At 45.5% G+C, this 25,427-nt stretch overlaps 1 protein-coding gene across 2 annotated transcripts in view; it reads left to right on the top strand.

The window, feature by feature from the left end:
* LOC128887677 (AF4/FMR2 family member lilli) overlaps positions 1-25,427 on the top strand; it is a 94,177-nt gene that overhangs the window by 509 nt on the left and 68,241 nt on the right. Inside the window, exon 2 of one of the 2 annotated variants that reach the window (XM_054143840.1) lies at positions 3,778-4,360. In XM_054143840.1, coding sequence (XP_053999815.1) covers positions 4,299-4,360 — 62 coding nt within the window. In that variant the 5' untranslated portion in view covers positions 3,778-4,298. Of the gene's footprint in view, positions 1-3,777; positions 4,361-19,448; positions 20,620-25,427 lie in introns of those variants that run through there. The other variant, XM_054143841.1, reaches the window with a different exon arrangement.

Below are 25,427 nucleotides of genomic sequence, written 5' to 3'. Positions count from 1 at the left end.
ATGGATATCGTGTTCTGGCTGACGATCGACATTTTACGAGTATTCTTTCTCCCCATATCGACCAGCCGTCTGTTCACGTATGCCGTTGACAACTACTGCCAGCTCCCTCTATCTGTTTCAGGCAAAACTTTTACGTTTGATTCGAGCGTTGATAGATGCTCGATACGATTAACGCCTATGTAGATCCTACTAGGAACAAGGTCGTCGATGTAGAGCGTTACTTTCTAGACGATCAAGTACTTTGAGATTGTCAGATCCAAATATTATCGAGTACGAATCTGGTGTTTTTCACATTGAACGTCTAAGCGATGACGCGTTTACAATTTTTTGTCTACGTACAATTTCGGTACGGTACATTTCGTCGTGTGATATTCGAATCCGAGTAGCTGTTACAATTAATAACGTTGATGCGTTATGATTTCAAATGAACCAAGTTTTTCTTAGTTGAAAACGAGACGAACGTTGACAAATTACGACCATTTTCTTATCGTTAGTAGTATTGCTTAGCATGATGTTGCGAACGACCTTATTCTTAGGGAACGATCGGTGGTGTTGCGACTGTTGCAAAAAAACAGTACGTGGCCCGTATGCCCGGTAATGCGAAACGAAGGTGGCGGAGGGGCATGTTCTCCGCGCATGTATTTTCAAATGTTTGTCGTGCGAACATACGGAAGCAAAAGAATCCAGACATCATGTCCGTGGTCACGACTATTTTCGTGTATGGATCAGTTTTTTACATGGTAATGATACAACGACTAGTAATAATAAGTATCGAAAGTCGGCAAAACCAACTATAGATACGTCTATCGTAATCCTGTGTAGTTATTGTTCAACTTTGAATAGGAATTTCGACAGTTCTGTATAAATATTTCAAGATAGATGGAAGATTTAATGGAATAGTTTCGTAAAATGTCACGAATACATGTTTTTTCATCAGATGCCTCGATCGATAACGAAGTGATCCGTTGCTTTTATGCGCATCGAATTTGAAAAATAGCTCGTGTCGTTCTGGGTGCAATCTGTCCATTTTTCTCTCTCTGCTGCTCGGTAAATAAGACGCGTGTTGTATCTGGCTGTATCAAGTGCACATGCGTAGGATAAATAAGCAAAGTCGTGTTGGGCATACAATGGTCCTGCAAGGGTATAGCGTAGAAAAGATGGTAAAGGGGGCGGAGGTCAATGGAGGAAATAGCATGGACAAATTCCTTTTTTGTTGAACAGAATGATTGTACTTTGAATAGATATTGTACATCGAGGTACAAATGAAATATTGCTTCTTTTTGAAAGACAAAACGAAAAAAGAATTTTTTCATTGCGCGCGGTGCAACAATTGTATACCTTTTGTCGAATAGATCGGACAAATTATTTTTCTTGTCTAAGATATTAGAAACGACAATTTCTGTTTGTTGAGCAATATACAAACGCGTTGTGTATATGTATACATATATGGTTAGAGGATCGAGCGAATGATGGCATATTGACCGGTGTTAGTGCAATCGCGTTTGCATCGTTTAGTCTGGGTGGGGATAGGTAAGTAGAGTTAGGAGGATCAGCAGCAGGTCCGGTGGGGCAAACATTGTGTGGACAGGTTGCGTTCGTGCTAAGCCGAGTCTCGTCGCCTCTCGCATTCCAAGACGCGGATTCCGGAGCGGTTTTCTTTCGAGAAAGAGGGAGGGAAGGAGAAACAGAAAGAGAAGTGGAACGCTTACGGTACCGATTTTCCAGTAAGCATTCGAGTCCACGCGTTCCTTTTTTCGTGATAGGTTGGTTGGTCGGCGAGAGCGCTTTTTTTTTCTAACTCGAACATCGTACACCTATCGTTGCATTTACAGTTGCTTATCGATTGGATCACGATCCTACTTAATGTACATACATGTATATCGTTGAATCAGGAAACGCTTTTATTCTTCAGCTGTTCAACTCGTTACGCGTCCTTCGAAAGGATTTTTCTTTATAAACGAAAAATAAACGGAGCATCGTTAAACCACGATTGAGTTTTTTCAAAACTAAAAGCTAGATCAGGCATAAACAATTATTCCTCGTCAATAATTGAGTAGAAATTCAGGTCACTTTCTCAATTTCAACGTTTCGATCAAGGTTGTCGATGTCCTTTGGAGATGACAATTAAAATTTATTATATTTCAGTTTGTTAAAAAATAAATTTGAGTACTTTTCGTCGGTTATCAAATGTCTAACTCTCTTCGATGTAAAAATTAGGTAAATTACGTAAACTTTATTCGAATAGCGACAACTGTCGAGTTTGGAAAAATTGTATTTGTCGAGGAATCGTTGGAAAATGTTAGCAATGCTACGAGTAGACCATTTGCCCTTGTTATGCCGGATACTTTCAACTTGGGCTGCCGACGAGAACGGTACATCGCATCGGTTCGTAAAAAGATTACGAACTGTTTGCGTGTTTCCACCGATCCAAGTATGCTATTATTGCGATTTAACGTTCAACGCGTGTTTGATACTTCATCTACGAGATACCACAACTTTTCGTCAAGTTTCAATGGTCGTAAGTGTTATGGATGAATTGCAATCGATATTTTAAAACTGTTTCTCTTAAAAAGGCTACTGTTTGTACATATGTACGTCTTCCGTAGCATAGTTGTATCGAAATTACGAAAAGAAATAAAACGCCTTGGTTAGGATACGATCGAAACGTTTAAATAAATGCAATTCAGACGGTGTCTTCTTTTCTATTTCCATGATGGTTCGGATTATCTATTCGATCGGTTGACCTAAAATCGACGTTGTTGAATGTTTCGAGAAAACAAGTTGACGATTGCCAAAAAACGGATCGCACGTTACGAATTTGTATTGACAGGTCACAATAGTTGCGCCATGTTGGAGTGGCACGGCCAATCGTAAGATCGGACAAGTAACACGTGGTCCTCGGAGTACGCGCGGAGTGTAGTTTACGAACGGTAAACCGAACGCGAGGAACGCGTCGCGTCGGCGTCGCGTCGGCGTCGCAACGTTGGCCTCCGTCTATCCTGCGGTTTCTCCCGGGTTCCCTTAGTTTATAAATAAACGGCAGTCTTGATGGACTCACCTGGCACGTTCCGCTTTCAACCGTGACACTTATCTCAACGTTTCCCAAGCCTGGAAGACACGCGTGCACTTTAACAATTTCCACATAACCTTATTCTTTAACCACGAACGATGTATTCGATCGGTATTCGATCTAAATTTCGAAATTTGTTCGCGTTCCAAAGATCGCACGAGAAATGAGAAAATACACGCGGACTCGTCTCGATGTTTCCCAGATGGCGCGCGGCGAGAACACTTTCACCCAAAAGGTTAAAACGTATCTCGGTTTTCGCGCCAACCGTACCGCCAATGCATACAACCGTTTCTTTCCACTTTCGCAAGGAATGATCGTCATTCAGCATCAGGTGGATGCATACGAAAAACGTGTCTCGAATGTTTGATTCGTACGGAACTCGGGGCAAATCGATCTTACCGATTCGATTGAATAATCAATATTACAGAGTGTACCTGGGGAGAAGAAGGAGAAAGTGGAAACAGAAAATTTCAATCGTAACATATCTCGTACAGCAATGCGGCCAAGTTTTCGAGAGTGTCGCATCGGAGAGGTCCGGCGATGCCAAAGAGCGTGAGGGATGGTTGTTGTTTGATAGTCGACCATGTTTGATCCGAGTGTTCGGACGTGTCGAGGGAGCTTCGCCGGCATGGACAGCAGTCGAAGGGGAGAAACGACCGCGACGTGCTTGGAAATGGTGTTCATTAAATGAGAATTTCTGCCTTTAGGTGGCCACCAAGCGCGAAGACAGGATCGGATCGCCGATGTCGCTTAACGGTCAGTTTCAAGCGTCTCCAAGCGTATCGTACTACACATCGAAGAAAATGAGAAACTCGTCTAGATAATTGGCGAGAGTCGCTCAGTAAGACTTATTAGCGACTTGTTGACAGTGTTTGTTGTCCAGCCGTTATCTCTGCCAGATGCTTTTTCAAGGAGATCGTTGAACACGTAACTTGCGATAGATTGCGGTCGTCGAGTCGGCGATGTAACGCTGGTACCGTAATATGCGTTCACGCGAGTGTCGAGTACCTATTATTTTTTTACCGCGCGTCGAATAGTCGAATAGTCGTTTCCACGAAAAAAGATGCGTCGCGTCGCGTCGCGTGGCGTTGCGTCGCGCGTTTAGCTAAACCGAGTAGCCATATAACGTGGGTACGGTGAATGGAAAGTTAGCAGATCACGCGACAGTGATGCAGTGCCGTAGTGTCAGTGCCAAGTGCCACGTGCCCATTGCTTGGATTACTTGAAGATGCCGACGTCCGGTGGATACTATGACGACAGAAATCCTCTACTCAAGGGCACCTTATCCAGGTACAATACGATATCAAATTTTTCATATCATTCATAATACCAATACGATCTTCTTCTTATGTGACAAATGAATGTAACGTTTACAATTTACAACCATTTAATAGGATACAATCGCGACACGTTCGACGTAATGATGCGATTATATACTCGTATGTATATTCACCGAACGAATTTATCCTGTAGTTTTTCTATCGTTATTCTTTATGGGAGTTTTATCGATATACTGGTAACGTTTCTCCTCGGGCAACGATGTGTTGGAGTCGCGTTGCGCGATTTGTCTGGAAATTTGCAAAGAACGGTCGTTTCGAACGTCAGCGTCGTTCACGACCGCAACTGCGATCGGAGGAAAGTGTGACACGAGAGATTCATTTTACCCGATTACTCGACCAGAGTGGCTTGATCTCCTTGGTGTCTAACCGGTCTGTTGGTTGGTTTTCTTCTGTCTTTAAATGCTTGGGGCTCGAGTTCTCGACTGAGGTTCGCGGACGCTCCATTGTTGGAATCGAATCAAATAATCGATCGATTATCTTGGAAATTAAACGATTCGTTTCTAACGCGATTTGCAAGCGTTAACGGTCGGAGCGTTAACGATCGGTTGATCCATTTGAAACTTTTCTTGTCCACGGTATTGCTTTCGATAAAGAAATCTTTAGTTTCGAATTAAAGTATCGAATACACGGTAAATCGTTTGTTGGCATGTGTTGTATAAACAGCGACGACAACGATCACGGCAAGATGGTGTCTCGATGCATGGTAGTTTACGTAGGTACGTACGTTTTGCGCGATTAACGATGCGAGATACACGGAGAGCGCGCACTATCAGCTCTCACACCTAGTAATGCCTAGATAATTCCATTTACATCTGCTTTCCGATTGCGCGTGTACTCTCGGCAGCTGTTCTCTAATCCGTTGAGAATCAAGCTATTCTGGATCTGACCTAGACCTAATCTAAGTTACAAATATCGCGTAGCGCGACGCGACGCGATGGAAGTAGCCATCGTTTATGTAGGAAATTTTGCGGCTCGAATCGGACAATCGTCCGTTAATGGACGAAGCACAGTTGAGCTCGCGTTACTAGCGAACGCGTCGCGTGGCGTCAAGCAAAGCGCATAGAATGATATGATAATTGGTCGACGCGTAGTCAAACAAACGATAGACGCGTAAACCAATGAGGGCAATGAACGCGTTAAAAGGATATCACGAAATTTAAATCGCGCGTGCACACATTCGCTTAGATGAAAAAACGTGACGAGTGCATCACAGCTGACACTGACACTGACTTAAAAAACTGATAAGTATCGTTTGGAGCCACTATTTCCGCTTCGTCGGACAATAAGTACGATTAATCGAGGTAAAGCCGTCGACAGATTCGAAATGCCAATTTCTTGTTTTCCGAATAGATTTCCGTGGGCAATCCACGTTTGTAGCTTTATACGCGTGCGTAATATCGACTATGCTTCTGGCCCGGAGCATATAACCTGTTAATGGTCCCTGGTGGAATTAAACCGTCCGCGACTAAACGTATTCTCTCTCCAACGCCAACGCAACTAACGAGTTTTCTCAGCAACTGCGTTTGTTGGACAATTTGGTACGAGCGTACGTGCGCGAAACGCATGTCAGGTACGCGCGTCAACAACCGAATGAGACGGTATTCTTGTTTCAAAGAGAGCGGTGAGTGAGAGGGAGACGGTGTGAGTGTTGAATCTGGATGCACCGCCCTTCTCTTCTCATTATCGGCCAATTCACTCGTCTCGCGGCGATGAGTATTCTTTGATCACAGTTGCTAACCGGGCTAAATAAAAATTGTCCTTTGAGTGAAAACAGTTGGAGTTACTTTAATCGAAACAAACGTGTACGATGTTACGTTGCGTTGATTCGATGCTGATCGTATGATCGCGAAAATTGCTACGAATAGCCGCCGCTATTTGTCGTCGGTCTCTGCTCGTATCAAGTTTGCAACGAGTGCGGAATACAGACAAGATAATGAGAAACCGCAGGGGAGAGAAAGGGTGGAAAGCAAACGCACGGATATAGGGTGAAAAGGTCGAGCCAGGCGAGAGAAGGGAGAAGATAGCGGTTGCCCTTTTATTTTGATTATCTCGCAGCCAGAGGGCGTCGGAAAGACAAATCCTGCGGCCCTCCTGGGCTTTCGTCTCGCGCGAATTCAAACGGATCGAAGTAATTGCGTTAATAGGTGTAATTAATTAGCGACTCGATAACTTTATGGCTTAATCCGAGGGTGAAACGCGATTGTGCACGGATACGAGACTGACGACGACGGTGACGGCGACGCGACGCGACGTGCGGCCACCAAATGGATTTCGGATGCGAGAGCTGCCGTGAAAGAACTTTAACGGAACATGGCGTTATACGATATTCAAGGTTCCTCGGTGAACCTCGTCGATGTTATGTAAACATTGTCGCGGCAAATTATCGAATCGTTCCATGCTTGTCGCGTTTCCTTTGAAAGTAAGCAAATATTTGATGCAATGGTGTAGGTAGACGTAATTCGAAACGAGAATCATGGAAAGGGTATATGTATTGTCGTCCGTACGTCATCGGTCACTCTCTGGTCCGTCTGGCTTGAAAAATATCGATTAACACGTTCGATTCTTCGTTCTTTTACGTACACGGCAAATACCGAAGAAACGCTCCAGCGTTATCCTCGTCAAGCATTCACGTTATTATGTAAAAGCTAAAAGTATCCGTTGCGTTAATTGTATACTTACTACTTTACAATATATCCTAACGACGTTGACGTTAACACGGTTTTCGAAGAAGATTTTAGGCAAAAATGAATACATAGTCGGTGGTGTTCGGCGTTGCACGTGTTTGTATTAGTAGCAGGCATGTGACGTTAGCCAAGTTAGAGGAAAAAAGTGAGAGAACGAGAGCCATGAAACGAGGGCCGGCAAGCCAACCAGTGGCGCCGTACTTCTTTTCTCATTATCTTAACCACAGGGTTCCAATGGTATGCAGCTTTCTTGGTACGGTAGCCTGTTTTTTCTTCCCGACTTATCTCTGGATTGATGAATTCGACTTAACGAACGGAAAAACGTGACGATAATACGGTCCGCTCTAACAATAAGATCCGAGTGTCGCGGCATCGTACGTTTCAATGTTTTCGTTCGCGCTGGACGGCACGAGCAAATTTATGACAAATACGTATAATACAGCAAACAAGTATCACCGGACAAATAACGCGGTAAGCATAATTGCATCTTGAAAGTCACGTTACCGTTGTGGAGAACCGTTAGCCTTTCGAATTCGTGCAATAATAATATTAAAGTGATATAAATATGTTGTATTTAAATCGTACGGTTAATCTTAGATATTGGAACGATGCGAATTTGATAAATCAGTCTCGTGTATCGATTCTTTGTACGACCAATGAAATTTGAAAATTTCAGGCGGGGAACGGGAAAAATCAGTTTCGCGTGTTTACGCGAATCAAAAGCAGTGAGGCGTTCGTCAGGCCGCTGTTGATAATTTCGTCCAAGAGAAAGCCCTGTTGGAAGCGCTTTCGCCAGCTGTTTAGAGTGCAAGTTTTGCGTTCAGCTTTGCTTGAAAAGTGTTTGTAAAACGTTACTTGCCGACACCTAAATTTGTTAGGTCTTGGACCGCCGATCGGTGATAGAGTTGCTCGATCGCCAAGGCAGAGAAGGCCTATTCGAGCCGGTTAGGTAACTTTCGTTTTATCGAGCCGAGAACAATACTTTACGGACGCGTCCAACGAGCAATTTTTCGTAACGCGATCAAAATTGGAGTACACGGATAGGCTTGCGGTTTCCATCTAGAAAGCAAACAAATCTGTTTGGATAGATTTTCCGATTGTTTTGGCGAGCAAGAAGTGATCGTTGCGGCAACGCCCACGTAACTGTGTCGTTCCGTCCGTGAATCGTCCCCACCGGACTCCGTTCTTGTCGCTTTCCTTGGCACGTATGAAGGCTGGCTGCACTCACGATCGGAACTGTCGGAGTCACTCGATTGTTCGAACAAACTACTCAAATTTTCTTCGCGTTATCGATAAGTGTCCCGTGATATTACGAGTGCCCGATAACGAATCCCTTACCTTGGGGTTAACCAATTGTATCGAACGAGATACTCTGATCACCTTAGCGCGTTCCCGTGACTATGAACATTTTATTTGCAATGATTCGAAATTTGAAATTGTATCGTTGTAAAGATCGTACCCGTTTCAAGTTGTTTCGCGTACGTAAAATAGACGAATATAATCGCGACGGAGGGAAAGAAAATATATTTGCTCGTCGATAATGGCGATAAAAGAGGCACGAGCATCCTCCGCGAAGATGAGTTAAGAGAATTGCCGCGTACAGAAATATCGAAATAGCGTTCTCGATTCTTCCACAGCGCGTCGTCCGCTTCTTTTCGTTTCATATAGCAGACCAGCGAGGTGGCAAAGACGATCGATTCGAAACATTGTTTACACATCTCGTTCTCTGATCGTTCAGCACCAGGGCGAACCTGACCGAATCGCTCGCGCTCGGCCGATTTGCCGCGCAGAGAAAGCGTCGCTCGCGAGCTTGCTGGCCGTCGGACATTCTAACCGCCGCGCCGCGGTTGGGTTCGCACTCCAAGCACGAGAAGCTGTCGTGGTCGTGCACTCTAACACTTTCACCGGCGGATTTCTAACGCGCCACTCGATCTTTCGCCGCGTACACATCGTCTTGCCTGCTCGAAAACGGATCCATCGGCACATTTCTGAAAAATCAGTATAAAAACAAAAGCAGTATAAATGAGATAACAGTTTTTTCGCATTTCTCGATAATACAAATTTATATCTGTTTCGAGTTATCTTTGTAACCAGCGAAAGATCCAGCTGCATTCGGTTTTTTCAAAAATCCGTAAATATTGGCACGTTACGAGACCAAGCGGCGAGATGGGACGGGGCGAACGGAACCACGGCAACGTTCTCGATTTAACCGGTTTTAACGGGTATTCGAATATCCGATTAACCGGTTGGCAACCGATTGTTCGATTAGTATTCGAGTGCACGGATCGTACGATTACGGTTAATCGAATATACGCGCGGAATAGCGTTAACCTAATAATGCCGATTAACCGGTTGGAACAATATGTACATATTTCGTACAATAAATCTGAATTAGGTCCTTATACCGACCAATTTTTACCCTTTCTTTAACTTTTATTTTTCATCGATTTTGAAACCGTCGGTTTATTTCGATACGAGAAACATTCGTTTCGAAACAGGCATCGGTTCAAACATGTCAGTACCTTTGAAACCTTTCGACTCTGTATCCATTTAGTTTTTCGCGCTCGCGCGAAACGGTAGTTGTTTCGTGTATCGCCAAAAATAACGGAGTTAGGTATTTCAGACTCTGGTGTTAGGACTGTTAGGTGAATCATCCGGTATAAAGTAACGAATTTAGAAACGCCAAAACTCGGTTCGACCACGTCGAACGAATAATAAATCTCATTCGAATAACGAATTTAATACAAAGTTTATATCTCCGATCTAACATTCGAGCAACATTATGGGATAAAATCAAATTTAGTATTGTAATCGTCCACGTGTACACGTACGTGGTATTAAACGTCAGCTAAGATTTTCAAGAGTTTCGAATGAGTGGTTTTACCGTAAAAATGGTCGACGAATTGGAAATGCCATCCGATATGAGCGCTTCTATCGTGGTCAGATGTTCTCGGGAGGCTACTATTTTCTCCGCAAGTATTTCCTTGAAATAGTGTTTATAGCGAAATTTCTGTGGTGTTTCGGCAAACATCGAGTCAAGCGCCAGTTGGCTCGGTTTCGTTCGCGGTGAAAGTTTGAGTGTCGAGGTGCATGGCCTCGTTCTCCGGTCTCTGTTATCGACGCGATGTGAACGCCCCCTAATACAAGACGGTAGCATTGCGCTTCGGCCAGAAGCGGAGCGGAGCAGCGCTTCGTGTCTGGGAGGTACAAACGACAAAGAAGACAAAGAGAGGAACTTACAGGAAGGGGAAAATGCGGACTACCTTTACCTACATAGGCACGCGTGTATCGCTCAACCTGTCTTCGAATCCACGACGCTCGACGATCGTTCCTTTACTTTCAGTCACTCGTTCGATTCTCATTTTTCCAACATTATTCTTTCGTTGCTGTGCTCGCGAATTTGAGAAATTGCAAAGGTTTGAGTTAAAGTTTCTCGAGTGAGGTCGTCGTACTATTCGTAGCTAGAGTACCAGTTTTCGAAATCCGTGCAGACTGCGAGAAACTTTGGTCCGCCAAGGATCGCTATGCAACCGATTCTTCGAGTACGATGAGCGAACGAAATAACGCGACGGACATAAAATGGAAAAAGAGAAAGTCGATTCCTCCGTTTAGCATTCCCTTTCGCGAGACCAAGTCGCGGCATGAGCAGTACGAATCAACTGTCTACGAGAGCTCGGTTATTCGAGAGATGAAAAGCTCGTCGAGTTAGATCTCATCGGTCTGTTTGTTGTTGCGTGAGAAAGAAAATGTTGGTCGGTATCCTCTGAAAGTGGAAATATCGGACGATCGTCGTGCGAGATCGATTCAACCGTGGCGTGTCTTCAAAAGGATACCTTCGAATAGACGAGCGCTCCTTCGATCTATTCGTAATACTATTTCCAAAGAAACTTTTCTCTACCGATATAATTTGATTTTAATAATACGAAAATAAAGACATTAATCGGCTTGTTGCTACTATTTGAAACAGCGAAGCTCTCAGTCGCGAAAGCTGGGAAAGAACTACTACTACCTACGTAGTAGTCGCGATCACACGGAAACCGTAAAAAATCGGATTCAAGGTCTCTCGACGGGAAAGGAAAACCCGTTATTGCCTTATGTTATAACCTTACAACGATTAGCCGAAACATCCGGATTTCAGGCTCGCATCTATCGTCGGATTAGTCGATTTAATTCGAAAAACGTTTCCGTGTCCAGTTAGAAAAGACGATAACGGATTCAAATTTTTGTTTAAATTTGAAATTTCAAACGAGGATCGACTCCGATATTAAAAAGTTTGAATCGATATCGATCGAGGAAAGAAAGTTGTTTTCCTACGTAAGCGTTGTTAACAAGGATAACGAGCATAACGAAATGGTTTCCGAAAATCGTTGTTCTTTCGCATCGGTTTCTTGGCTCGCGTGTCGGAGTTGGATGAAAAATGATTCGATCGATCGATCGATCCGTTGTTCCATCCGTTGCGCGGGAAGAAGATACGATTGATCGTCGCGACGACCGATTTGCCGCAATCTTTGTCGAGAACGATCTACGAAACCGAGCATTAGCGATAATTCTAGCAAGAAGCGGACGATTATTACACCGCGTCGATCTACCTCCTCGTCTTCGTAATATTATTAATCCTTTTTTTTTTCTGCGTGTTCCTCGTGCCGAACGGCTGCGGCTGCATTACAGTTTTCTTACCCAATAGCTGGTCTGGTGATTACGCCATTATAATTGTGCCTCTCCGACGACCGCTTCTTCACCGTGCAATTAGCGACCGAAACGCTAAACGCAATCGCGGTAGCTGCATGAAATCCGCGCAATTTCATGATTCACCGATAGACAACGACGACAACGACGCCGACGCGTACAGATTTCTGCTACCCTTCTTCCACCGGCAATTTGTGCCTCCGGAATAACAAAAGAACGCAATTGCCGTGAATCAGTAGTTTCTATTGAAATTGAAATCGTAATTGTAATCGTAATTGAAATTGAAATTTTTGACGAATAATCGTGAAGAACGCTATTCTAAGAAGGCAAAAGAAAAGATACCAAGTCCTGCATATCTATTTTGCGGAAGCGAAAAACAAAACGGGGTAGTCATCCGCGCGTGTGGCGACTCGTTTTTTTCGGCACACCTTCTCGATACACAAAAATATCGACTTTTAAAGAATGCTTTCAAACATTATTTTTATTCACCATGTACTATAACAAGAAACATTTTAGCATTTCTCGTCGATTTTCTCGAGTCTCGCGTACGTTATGAAATTCCTCAACTCTTTTCGCGTTAACACCCCGTATGCGTCGCGCTCGCGTGCAAAAAGTTTTCGAAATGTCGGTCAAAGATCTAGGTCAAGTACGAGAAGCGTCGCTTTTGTTACTTCTATCGATACGTTTCGTGTACGTTCGGTTGCATAATGTGCGTTTCGCGGAATTCGTCACCGATCGAATTTAATGATCGTCTCGCGGTTTCGCGGTTCGATTTCGTCGACACCGAATGGATAACGGCGGGCAGGTTCTTGTTCGTTTATCCGATCTTATTTTTAACCGATTTTAAAAAGGAGGAGGTTACTCGATTCGACATGTATATTTTTTTTTTGCCTCGTAGTCTGGATAAGTCTCTTATCAGTGGACGTTATTTCCATAATCAAGTCGGCGTACCTTTGACCGGTAAATTTTTTCCAAACGGGCATCCAGCAGTGTTTGCTTGTTCGAACGGTAACGAGCGAGCGATACGAACGACTTCGCTGCGCGTGATTATTTTCGTCACGTAACTTGGACGCGAGAGAAATTGTACATTACCGAGCATTTGGGACATAATTCGCTTCCAGTCGTGGGTGGGTTACATCATCGACGATCCTGATTGCACGGAACACTGTTTATAAAGCTATAAGAAACAAATATTTGTTCGCGTGGCGACTAGCGTTGAATGGACGCTTGATCGGGAAAATCTAGTCGTCCAGATGGAAGAAAAAGGAGGCTAGAGGATGAAACAATCGGTAAAAGAGAAGGAAGTAACGCGTACGAAAGGGGAAGGGGAAGGGGAAGGGGAGGGACCAGGACAGAACGCGAAGGACGCGATTTGAAAACACAGCATTGATCCAGGCTCTCGGGATGCTTCCACCCTTCTTCGTCTCTGTTTCTCCTCGCTCCCTGTTCGTTTCACCTCGCGCGCGCTCGTGTTCCCAGTTTCTGTAATTTCCGAGCCGCAACCAACGGAACAGTAAATAGAAACCTTGCGACAGGGATACGCGTGGTATACCGTGGTATATTTCAAATACGAAGTAACCGTGGAAAGACACAAAGTGTAATTCGTGTAACAATGGTATTAGAAAAAGTAGTCGTATCCGATACGTTTAGGCCAGGTCGGTTAGCAGGCGTTGGTAAACTCTGCCGTAAATAAATGAGAAATGTTACAGATACCAGCGCGTACTCGAATCGTTCGGTGGGTCGTTGGAAGTATCGTTGACGCTCGCTGAAACTTGGCTGGTTCGATTACTTCGCAGCGAACAATGGTTTCCTCGTAGACCGTTTCTTCGCTCGTGCGATAACCACGACCTTTCAATTCTAACCTGGTCTATGCTTCTTCATTTTTCCTTCGTTAACTTGCCAATCGATCGTCTAGTGTTTTGTAACGAACGGTTGACAGCTTCGAAAACACGTCCGTGTTACGATCTCTTAACCGCGAACGAGAATGAATGGTTTGGAAGTCGAAGGCTCTCTCGAGTAGGTGGTCCGATTGCGAGTCTTGACTCTCGAGCGGAGTGCATCGGTGCATCCTACCCGGTCCGTGGAAGTGGCTCGCGCGGGCACGCGCAGCGGTTGACCGGGGACTGGGACAAAATTGTTGAAAGGCACGTAAATCACGCGCATTCCAGCACTGGGAGCAAAGGTCTTGGCCACGACAGATCGACGAATCGACGAATCGATTTCTCTGCGGCATCGGCAGAGTCGTTTCACCATCGTCGATGGTTCACCTCCGCTTCTTTTCCCTCTCACGGGCGGAAAAAAGGCGGCGACAGATGACACGCGTTGCGTGTTCTTTCTCTCGCGCTTACATACGGACTAACCGTAAAAACCAACCAACATTCTATTACCATGACCTCTAGAAAACTCCTTATGTCTTGGTTTTATTAACTCAACTATTACTCGGAATCATACTAGAACCATTACCCGTCGTCTAGCTTTTTTTCTTTTTGATATATTTATCAGCTTGTTTTTCTTTGAGCGACGAAATTTTGGAATGTTTCATATAGAGAATAATCGAAGAAGGAATATTTTTCCGAAAAAGAGATAACTCGAAAAACGAAGAGTTACGGAGCTTGAGGCCCCGATTAGTGCAGATCCGTTACTGCTCGCGCTAGAAGGTAAACGAGTGTGCTCTCGAGAGGAGAGACGGTTGCTCGCTCGCGTTATCCGGTCGCTCGTTCGCCTCTCTCGAGCAGTTTCGATACGCGCGAGTATATGCACCGATATATATTTAGCGCGCGCGGCATTTCTCGACCCACATACTCATCGGGAGGCAGAATGTCTCGTATGCGTGGGGTCATCCCACCGTTTTACCGCGACAAAGATGTCGCTTCTTTTTCTTTTTCTTTTTCTTTACCTTTTTTCCCTCGCTGTCTTCACTGTCTGTCGTTTTCGGTGTCGACGAATCCCGAGTAAGAATCGCGTCGTAATCTCAATTGTCGAAAGTCTCCGTTTTATCGATTCTTTCTTCCTTTCGATTTTCGAAAATTTCCGGTTCGGACGAATATTTATTAATGCGTTTTTCTACGCGCATTTGTCTGTTCGCTCGCGCAGAATCACGGCAGAAGACGTGACTCATCGTTTATGGTGTTATCGATGAGAAAAAGTAAGGAAGAGAAAAAAGTGAAGAAACTCGGACCGATGCGGTTCGAGAAACGTTAGAATGCGGATTACACGAAACGAGCGTATAAACCGCGCGAATACGCTTCATAAATTCGTGCCCGTGGTTCCGGCCAAAGTATTCGTACGCAGCAGCATCTTTAATTGGTTTTCTGCGCATGTGAGCTTGTAGCAGCGGCAACAAACCGGTATCAAATAGTTATCGATGGATCGGCTCGAATTGAAGCGTCGAAGCTTCAAAAGGGTTTCGTCGTCTTGTTACACTCGCGTAATTCGCGGGATCATCATTAAATCGTGTATCAAACGAAGCAATTGTATAACGCGCTATCGCGTTAGATCACAAGGGCATGGTTTGTCGTGTCTTAACTCGATCATGTAAAATTATGGTCTATCGTCCAGGACAATTTGACCCTTGAAATTTCGGAGAAGAAATCACGGTTTAGCGAGCAGCTACACACGCGCCTCCCACTTGGAGTCCCTTTGACGAGGTTGCTCCATTAATTTGTCCGTCACGTGGAGTGGAGTAATATCGATACTATCTGAACGCGCGAGGGAGGGTTAGCGGTTAGGGTGGTGAGAGCGGGACGAAGGAGTAGACGAGGTGCGGATTCATGAGTTATGTTGCGCGGATTCTGACGTCACGTCGGCGTCGCTTGTAGGTACGCAAGTTTACTACCAGCGCCACCACTACCACCACCACCACCACCGTCACCATTCCACCGAACGTTCGTTACTACTTCTATTACTACTGCTTCAACGACTACCACCGGCACTCGCGACCGCGAGTCACGGCGGGAGCTGTGTTACGACACAAACACACGCCCGCGTGGTTACACTACCGCGTGTTACGCGACTACGCGCGCGCTATGGCAAGTACGTGTATACTCTCGTGCCGTTGTGTTACCACTACGAGTGTCGGTGTTGCGTCACTCGACCGTTCCGTTACCACCACCGGAGGGTCACCGCTACACGGGTCTCATCGATGCGCGACGTTCAGCTGTGTACCACGTTGCGTTAAGTCGGTTTCACACATTCCGAGATGATGGTCAACATTTTCTACGAACAAAATAGATGACGAATGAAAACACCGTATAGTGATTTATTTGCAACGATTCATTTCCAGAACACAAGTAACGCGACCAATCGATTTAGTTAAAGGTTAAAGGTTAAAGCACGTTTATGTAACCGTTTGCCTAGGCAAAGATTTATTATATCGAAAAATATACATGTTCCAGTAATTCTGTCTTTAGTAAGTAAGTCTTTTCCTACCGAACGATTCGGTATTCGACAAATAGTCGAACGCGTGGAACAGTGTTACGTTAACTCCGTCTACCAGCGGAAAATCGTCCGCGGCCAGTACACGCGCATACCGCGTAGTATACTTGAAAGACAGAGAAAAGCTTTTCTTTCTTTTCGTCTTCCAGCACGCTGGTCCGTCCCTCGTACGATTTTCCGTCTCTGTCGCACTCGGTCAGCTGCTCGCCAAATTACCGCAGAACCGTCGCAGGAGAGAATAGGAGGAACGGGGGGGAAGGAGAAACGAAGATGGAGCAATAGAGAGAAAGCGGCAACGAGAGACCCGATACCTAATCCTCCCTTCGTTGGCCCACCCTCGGCAGGAAATCAATAGAGAGGAACCCACTCTATCCCTCCCACCCTTTCCTCTTTCTTTCCGTCCCTGTTTCCGTCTCGCTGTTTTTTCTTTTTCCCCGTTCGTCGTCCCTCTTCATACCAACGCACCGTTAAGCACGGAGAAGTTTAGAAACAGACGGGGCGGTTCTTGTTTGCACTCCCGAGTCTCTGTCTCTGTCTCTGTCTCGGTCTCGTTCTCACCTTCACCCTCGTACCCAACGATACGAAGTAGCGATCGGCCTCGTAATCCTGCGAGAAACTTACCGATCGTTCGTAACGTTCGATCCTTTTTCTCGTGGACAAGATGCTCGAGGAGTCCGCGTTAGTCCATTAATTTGTCGAAGGTGTATTTTGTCGATAACGTACTCGACCGGAACATCAAGTTTGCGCTCTCTTCTCCAAGTCTCGAGGTAATCCGATCGCAGGTTATCCGATAGCAGGAAAATAAACGCGACATCACCCAGGAACAGATTCTTCTCGTTATCGAAAAAAAGAAGCTACCTGACTGCGCGATTCTTTAAAGTGGTTGTTAAAGAAGAAGAGAATCTACCGTGTATTTTAATCTTGAACAATTATAAATAACAAGAATTCGCCGATACATTGGAATAAACTAGTTTATCGAACATTCGAGCTCCGAAGCGATTCGAGTGTGTATAGCTTTCTTCGAAAGGTCGGATTACATCCGAGATCCGTTTCGCGAGCCCTTTAAACTTAACAACCGAAACAAACGTGTGACGTCCGACGATCGATCGGTGTCTGACGGAAAATAAGCCATCCCGTTGGTTTCCTACTACCTTTCGACGCGCCTTCTCGAAATAAATTATTGGTTGCATATCTACCTACTTGGATAGAGGCTAGCAAGCACAGGATCAGTCGCGGCAAAAATGGCCACGCGAAAGAACGACCGCGGAAGAATTTCGAGTACTCCAAGACCTGTTTGAAGTTGAAAGAAGCAAAGGTCAGGAATGTCCTATGTGGGAAGTTGAACGTATCGGGATCGGGATTTGGTTTTGATCGAGAGGTGCGTCGAAGCGCCTACATTGTGGACCCAAAGGAGAGATACGCGACGACGGGTGGCGCGTCCGCGTGACGTAGCGGAAATCGTGCGTCACCGGTGACGTAGGCAACGTTGAAAGTGGAGGAACGTTGCAAGAGGCCATCGACGAGAACTTGTTGCACGTCCTTTTCTGCGTGTATTCCGCTATCTCTCGATCCTCGCCACGTCGAGTTAACCTGGCTAACGTCAATCGAACCTCTGAATAGAGATCAATCGTAAATCGACACATTTACACCGTTGCGTTTCCAATTAAATGAATCGAAAGACTTTGGAATTCGAGTTTGAATTTTATCGAAACAGTAACAGTCTTTGTACGTTTCCACTTTCCCGGCTGCTACGGAATACAAGACAGAAGCACGGAGCACCATACAAATGGTAGTTAACCTTTTTTCTTTCTCTATCTTTTTTTTAACTAATAAACGTTAATTTACCTACTAGCTTGCTAGCTTTTTCCGTAGGTGTCCAAAGTTTGATCCTATCTCCAGGATAAAGCGAAACAAAGTTACGTAGGTACTTTTATTTTCGATTAAAACAGCTCCGAAACAAAGTACCTACTTCGTCATTGGTTGTATTCATTTGTACTTTTGAAGGTGTTGTTACGCGTTCGCCGATGGAAAACCTCCCGAGCTGGACAAGAGCCGGTGCGCGAGATGGATCAAAGTAGCGTAGACTTGTTGCATACCTATTCGCGCATGTGTGTCCCAAGTCCGTCGTGGTAGCCGTGGTAGGCCGGAGAAACGGGGAAAGTTCATCCGTGTTTTACGACACGGGATCGTAAATCCATGTCGATCCACTCGACGGTTTGTTTGTGCGCGCTAGACGCGACTCGACTCGACTGGACTCGTCTCGTCTCGTCTCGTCTCGCTTCGCGAACTCATGTTACTTCCTACCTCTCGGAGATTGGGAACATTTCTTATCTATAGCAAGGGGTACAGGCTCCCTTCGTGTTTCCGAAATTTGAAACAAGTTTGGTTTCGTCTTAACGACACAGCTGTTTCTCCGTTTCGGCAAGATTTAGAGTACAGTGGTTCGATATCTTTCACATTGCTTCGATAGATAAAATTTTAAATCTGGGTAGCGTTGTTGTTGTTGTATTCGATTGTTCGTTTATCGAGTACCGTTGCTTGTCATCAAACGCATTTTCGACATGCTACGAACAGATATACTCTACTTTCCGTCGCGAAACTGGACTAAACCGCAATGTTGGTGTTTCCTGTTTTTTCTGTTCTTGTGCGGTCGCCAAGTATTTCCTATGCGGTCGGAAGCATTAAAGCAGAATTTCGATGTTTTCAACGAGCCATGCGCGTTACGCGCGCTAGTAGTTATCGATAGGTCATATTTTTGCATGCATATTTACGTGAAATTAACGAACGAATTCGAGTCGTGAAACTACTCGAAACGTCGGTAAAAGTCGTTCCCTCGAGCCAAAGTTTGATCGCGTGTGTGTTGAACGGTGGCGCATAGAGTTTTCTTAAAGTGGAATCAACTTTGAAATTCAAACACAAACGTGAAAGTGAAAACACGAATATGTAGTTTGGGTTCCTTGATACATAACACTCCATTGCTTCGACAGATTAGCTTTCGCGTATGCAACGACTAATATAATTATTATTTCGTAGAGTAATTTGTTCCGGCGTATGTCGATTACGATAGCAACGATCGATCGTTATTCCGATTAAAATGTGCCCAACGCGAGTCGATTAATTAATAAACGATAGGGTCGGTGAATGAACGGCAGTCGATTCTCTAGCTTTTCAATCCGTCGATAAATACGCCCAAGTTGGTTCGGTATTCAAAGGTCCCGCGAGATGGCGCCTACGTAACAGGTGCACTCGACCAATCGGAGTGCGCGCAATCCCCCTTGTCCATCCACCGATTGGCGCTCTGGCGATGTCACGAACAGCGATCACAATATGGCTTCCGCCACTGCCAGCAAGTGAGAGTACCTCCGAAGGTGACATCGAAACATGGTGGAATATTTTGAGATGCGCGAGGCATCGCGCGTGTGAGAACGTTCGGTGTGTCCTTGTTACGAGCCTCGCGTAGCGTTGTCGAGAGTTAAAGAAACGGTGCCTGGTCTCGAGGAAAGAAAAGATTTCGGTGAGCAAGAAGAACCGTGTTCTGTCTCAACGGAGAGAGACAAATCGCATGCACGGACCAGGAGTCGGACAAGGATAGAGTGACAGAGTGATACACCAGTTTGTCGGATCGAAGGTTCCTGACACGAATGTGTATCGCTGGGAAATGTGGAGAATTCCGAGAACGTTGGAGTTTCTAAAGATTCGTCGATGCTTGGTAGGCGCCGGTTACGATCGAAAAAAAGGGGAGTACCGAATCTTTCGATAGTTTGGTGGAGTGGTGCGCACGACTCGTACACGTCGAAAGCGTGGCTCTGTCGGTGTGCGTTACGTCCAGTGCACGCCGCGCAGTGTCGTCCTCGGACACGCGTGTGAGTACGTACGTGTGCGATCTCTCGGTGTGTTGGAAATTGAAAGAGGATAGACGGACGGTGAACGACGGGTGGAAGAATAAGAAAAAGAATAGAGCGGCATGGGGTGTAGATCGACGAGAACAACGACAGTGACGACGTAACGAAGAGAAGAAGAGGCAAAAGACCGAGCGAGTGAGCGAGGCGACGTTGCCAGAGTTTTCCTTCTCGCGTTCCATACCGTGCAGCACGTCCCTTCGTGGAAGATACGCGAGAAAGACCGAAACGGAGAATCTAATGCGACGAGGAGCGAGAGAAAAGTAGCGTGCCAACAGCCAACGCGCGGAGACACCGATAATCGAGAGCGGCGTTAGCCGCGCGAACACGATCTAGGGAATTTTTGTTTTCGATCGACCGATTGGTCGATTTCGATCGTAGTCGCCGTTTTGCTCGTGCTCGTCGGACCGTGATTCGTGGATGCCATGAGACGACTGCCGATGACGTACGCGCGAGACACGTGACACGCCGAGTTAGGCCGATCGACAAGCCATGAAGAAGCCACGGTAAGTTTTCAAAATTGTTTCATCGACCGTGAACCTTCGTTACCAGATTACAGTTTCTCTCGTCGAATCGATCGATGCGATTCGAGTGTCTTGGAAATAACCGTGCACCGTTATTTCGTTTCGTTTCCGAGTAGAGACCACGGTTGACGAACAGTGGCGCACCCAAACATTTGACAAGGGTAGCGCAACTAAAAATTAACAAAAGACATTAATACCACGCGATACTTTTCGATCATTTACAGAGGTTTTTTTTAATTTAAACATAACGGAGCAAACGTTTATTCGTAACATTTTCAAATATTTTCACGAATAAGTGACGCGTTCAATGCCGTACGACGTTGTTCGCCATAAATAGGGGTTGCGATGGCCGATGAGTATAAGCAAATTTTTGCCGTTGACTGGGAAATTTGGGCTCGCGTTTATACCACCGAATGCGGAATAGGGTATACGTCGCGGTGGTAAAATGACGCGATCATGGCAGGATGAGTCAAAAGATTGACGCCTTGTTTATCGATCTCAACAGTGGTTGATGGTCGCGTTACGGTATCGATACTGCCAAAAGTGTTTTTACACGAGATGATCGTTGATCTGGAATGCTGATTTCAACGAAACTTTGGACGAATGTTAATTTTCGTGTAGCGCATATTTTACGAGTCATTCGATGCGATGGCATTAAATAATAGCTCGATCCGCGCGTTAAATTCAGTTTTCTCGCTCAAGCTCCGTACGTTTCATTCTCTCGGTTGCGGTGTATAAGAACGCACGGAATGCACCGACCACCCTCGAGTCATTTAGCCACTCTGATGCTCTCGCCTTTTTCAAACTTTTATTTAATCCTTTCGGTCCTCGAAATCGTTCACGTAACAGTTTCGTACGTTATCAAAGTCGCGATGCATCGTGCGACCGACGCTGATATATTCACCAACGACTCTATCTTCCGATGATGACGGCTATTTTTAGCCGAGCATCTACAAGTTCTACTTCATTTATCTCTACGCTATTGTTGGAAATTGTTCGGTAGACCGAGCGATAAGTACTTACGAGCACAAGTTCGGGATGTTTCACGACGTTTAACGTTGAATCTTTGTCGACTATCTTTTCCTTTGCGTAACACGTACCACTCGATAGTATGTAAATATTTGCGAGAGTTTTTTACGTAAACATTTAATTCGAACAAGTAAAGAAAAAGATTCAATTTCTAACGAATTGTCGACAAGTAAATTCGATTGCGTTAATTCGGGTCAAAGAAATGATCACGCTCGTTGTTCGGAGCCGAGCGAATCGTGTCAGGAATCGCACCGATGAGAGCCAAGTATCGGAAGGAAGGCAAGACGAAAGAAACTCACCGCTCTGTTCGTCGTGTTCGCGACAGCGCGGCGTCGGCGTCGGCGTCGCGGCGCGGCGCGAAGCATCGACGAGAGAAGACGGAGAGCGCGACGCGACGCCGACGCGAGGAATTCGTGACTCGAAGTCGACAAGCGACGAGAACGTTCCAAATACTTGCCTTGGTCCTCGTCGTCGTCGACTGGGTTGCATAGCTTGCTAAATTACGAAAGGAACGAGGGGGAGAAAACGAAAATGATCCGATACTATTAATCGAGAAACCGAACGTTTTGTTATTTATCTAGAGAGAGTACCCGTGTAAACAGCGCAGTTGTATCAACCACGTTGTACCTAGAACGTAGCGTGTTTGGGAACCAATCTAAAAGTCGCGCATACCTTTAGAACACTTGAAGTATGCGGCGAATAGCTAGCGGGACGGGCGGCGCAAAAGACGTAAAGTATGCAGAAAACGGGCACCGTACCACGCTTGATTTTATTGCTTATTCACCCCGTACACCAACCAGCCAGCCGGGTCTCGTACGTGTTTAGAGTCGATCTCCTTTGGCTATCGAGGGAAGACAACCGCCGTGTCCATAAAATCCCACGTGCCATTATCGCAAATTCTGGTCTATCGACCTCGCGATCTAATTCAATCTCGGCAATCCCCGAGGCGACGTTGCAACACTCGCGAACCGCTCGTATCTCCTCCGTTTCTGCCTCTGTTTCTGTCGCGTTTAATTCGCCAAGATTCGCGTGTACTTTAGTTTTGCAAAATTTCGCATTCCTTAGGCCATCGTTTCCTACATATCGACAGTTTTCCAAACGAAGCTTTGGCTTTTTGTTCGTTAGTAACACGGTAAATGAAGCGTCGCGACTAGAATGTGCCTTGGCGTGTTGGAAGGCTTTGGTAACTATCCATGGAGATCCGTAAAGAGACAGGGTTCCCCGTTAACGGTAGAATGGTACGCTGCCGCCGAGCGAAAACAATTAACGAAGCGCGCCATTGATGTCGCCGTCTGGGGGAATTCCGTGCAACTAAGACCAACGCGGAATCGAAAGAGTGGTTCGTCGCGATATGGTCGTGTTTCGAAAAACGATAGCTACGAGAAAGAGAGGGGGTGAATTTATTCGAGAAGGGCTCACACTCGGCAACGTTACCGCGCGGCCGCGGACGTCGCGTTCTCGTGAATACACATTATGTACATATCTACGTATGTGCGCGCGCGTTTTGTAATGCAACGTAACGTGCTCAGCCGTTTACCACGTCTGCGTTACCTGTCCTTGTATTTGCAAGCACCGTGTCGGAACATAAACATCGTTCGGCCGTGAGCCGCGAATCGAGCATCGACGCGCGCGAAAAACACGAAACGACCGGGAAACATTTACAAAAGACGAAAGAAATCAATTTATCCCTCTACTCCATTTCGCGTCTTTGACTGGAAGGGTTACGTATATCGTATGGAAAAGAACTGTAAGGGTGCGCGGGTGTCAGAGATCGTCGCGAATCGGCACATAATCGACCGACGAAGATGTTTTCTCGATTTTCTCGAGGGACGAGCAACACCTACGACTTCTATTGCCCGTCTCTCCCGACTGTCAATGCATCGCGAACAATCGTGAAATTACGTATTTTAAGTACATTGCGAGCAGCGGTACTGTGGATTAAATTTCTTTTGATTCGCATGCTCGGCAGACTGCGACGATACGACGGAGAATAGGAAAGATCGACGGGAAAGTTGTCGTTGACGCGAAGATAGCATTGAAAATCGGCCGCCGGGTGAGACGAATGTTTATCGTGGTCATCGAGTCAGCTATTTAATGGGATAATCGAGTTAAGTGATTAATATATTCGATCGTAACAAACCTATCGTCGTTGAACGATGTCGATGATAGACCTGTTACCGCAAAAATTACGGGCTCCGTGTCGATGATGACGCTACAGGACCATGGATTCAGGACCGAGGAACAGATTTACGAGACAGAAACCGATTCCTGCTGCGTACTCCTCCCAACGGAAGAGCGCGAGAAATTATGCGCGTTGTCGATGGTTTCCTCGGTACACAGCGTACGGTGCATTTAATTCTCAAGGTTATCGAGAATTGTGCAATACTTTGTGCCGAATGCGTTTCACAAATTTCACTGTTCCACGTATCTCTCGATAATGGAACAAAAATGTCTCGAAGAAAGTGGATTTACGTTTGAAAAAGGTTCATTCTATAAAAATCGATCCTGAGCCATTGATTCAGCGGGATAAACGTCGTATTATTTTGTCGTGGTTGGTCTGTTTCCGTACATTTGCACGTACACGCGGAAACGTGCGTATATTCATTCGTCAGAACTTTCCGTCCGACCGTCTCGATTTCCTATGTTACTTTGCCGTCTCGAGCCCCGATAACTCGACGAGAAAGGCCTGTAGCCGACAACCCGTTTCGATAAAGGTCGCCCCTCGACCGTGCAGGCCGTTGTTGTCCTCGTCGTTTGCAATTTCAGAAACTCAAAGCCACCGTTACGTTGCCAGGTATGGTCTTCGATATTATACTTTGCGTCGCGTTACGATCCAACGAATTGTACAACGAACAAAGTAAATTTCAACAATGACGAAAATAAGGTTGAAACAAAAAGAAAGGAAGAACTTGGTGTAAAAGTTGGTGTAACCGCGACTGTAACGTTCAGCTAATAAAAAAAGATACCGTCAGAAGCGGAAGATGAAAACCAGCCACGTGTATTATTCGCGGTGGCATTTCGATAAAATAGCGAAGCAAAAACTGCGACAGATGTATACGGTTATCGGGCGCGAGTAACATGAATCTATAGTAAAATAGTGGGATTTTTACATTTTTCTACGAATGAGAAAGAAAGCAGGGAAACGGACGGAGAAGTCGACGGATGGAACGCCACAACGTTGTGCTCTCTGTCGCGTATCGATTCGTCGATACGGTATACCGTGACCATGATTACGATATTTTATTTATTCGCGCCAGTGGTCGAGCGACTATAGTAAGAGAACATATGTACGCATACGCGGGCACGTGTACCTTCTTAGTATTTTTCTTGTCATGTTTTTTCCTTGCGCCCTCGTCACAGTGATTCATCCTCGCTACTCGAACGCTTCGTTTTCCGATCGAGCACGCTTTCATTGTTTCGATCGAGACAATGTAGATAAACGAATAGAAACCATGTTTAGCCAATTTTGAATTATATCGTAGAATTAAATAAATTTGGTCTATTTCTGGAGGCTGTACAATCTTTTCCTCGCGTCTTCGTTCCGAGTCGCGGAAGCGGAGCGAGATACAGGTAGCCGAATTACTCGTACGTGGGTGGATTTTCAGGGAGTGTCTGTTCTGGTAGTTCCGGTGCGAGTTCGAGTCGAAGGTCAATACTGCGGAGAACCCGTAACCTTTGAGTCGCCGAGGCTGGAGTACGCTGTGGGTACGGTGGATTGCAGCACGTGGTTTATCGCTCGTCGACCGTTTTCAACCAGCTAC

The sequence above is a fragment of the Hylaeus anthracinus genome, unplaced genomic scaffold (genome assembly GCF_026225885.1).
Source record: "Hylaeus anthracinus isolate JK02 unplaced genomic scaffold, UHH_iyHylAnth1.0_haploid 11989, whole genome shotgun sequence".
Taxonomy (NCBI): Eukaryota; Metazoa; Arthropoda; class Insecta; order Hymenoptera; family Colletidae; genus Hylaeus; species Hylaeus anthracinus.
The sequence above is the reverse complement of the archived record's forward strand: the minus strand, read 5'-3'. Positions and strand labels throughout refer to the sequence as shown.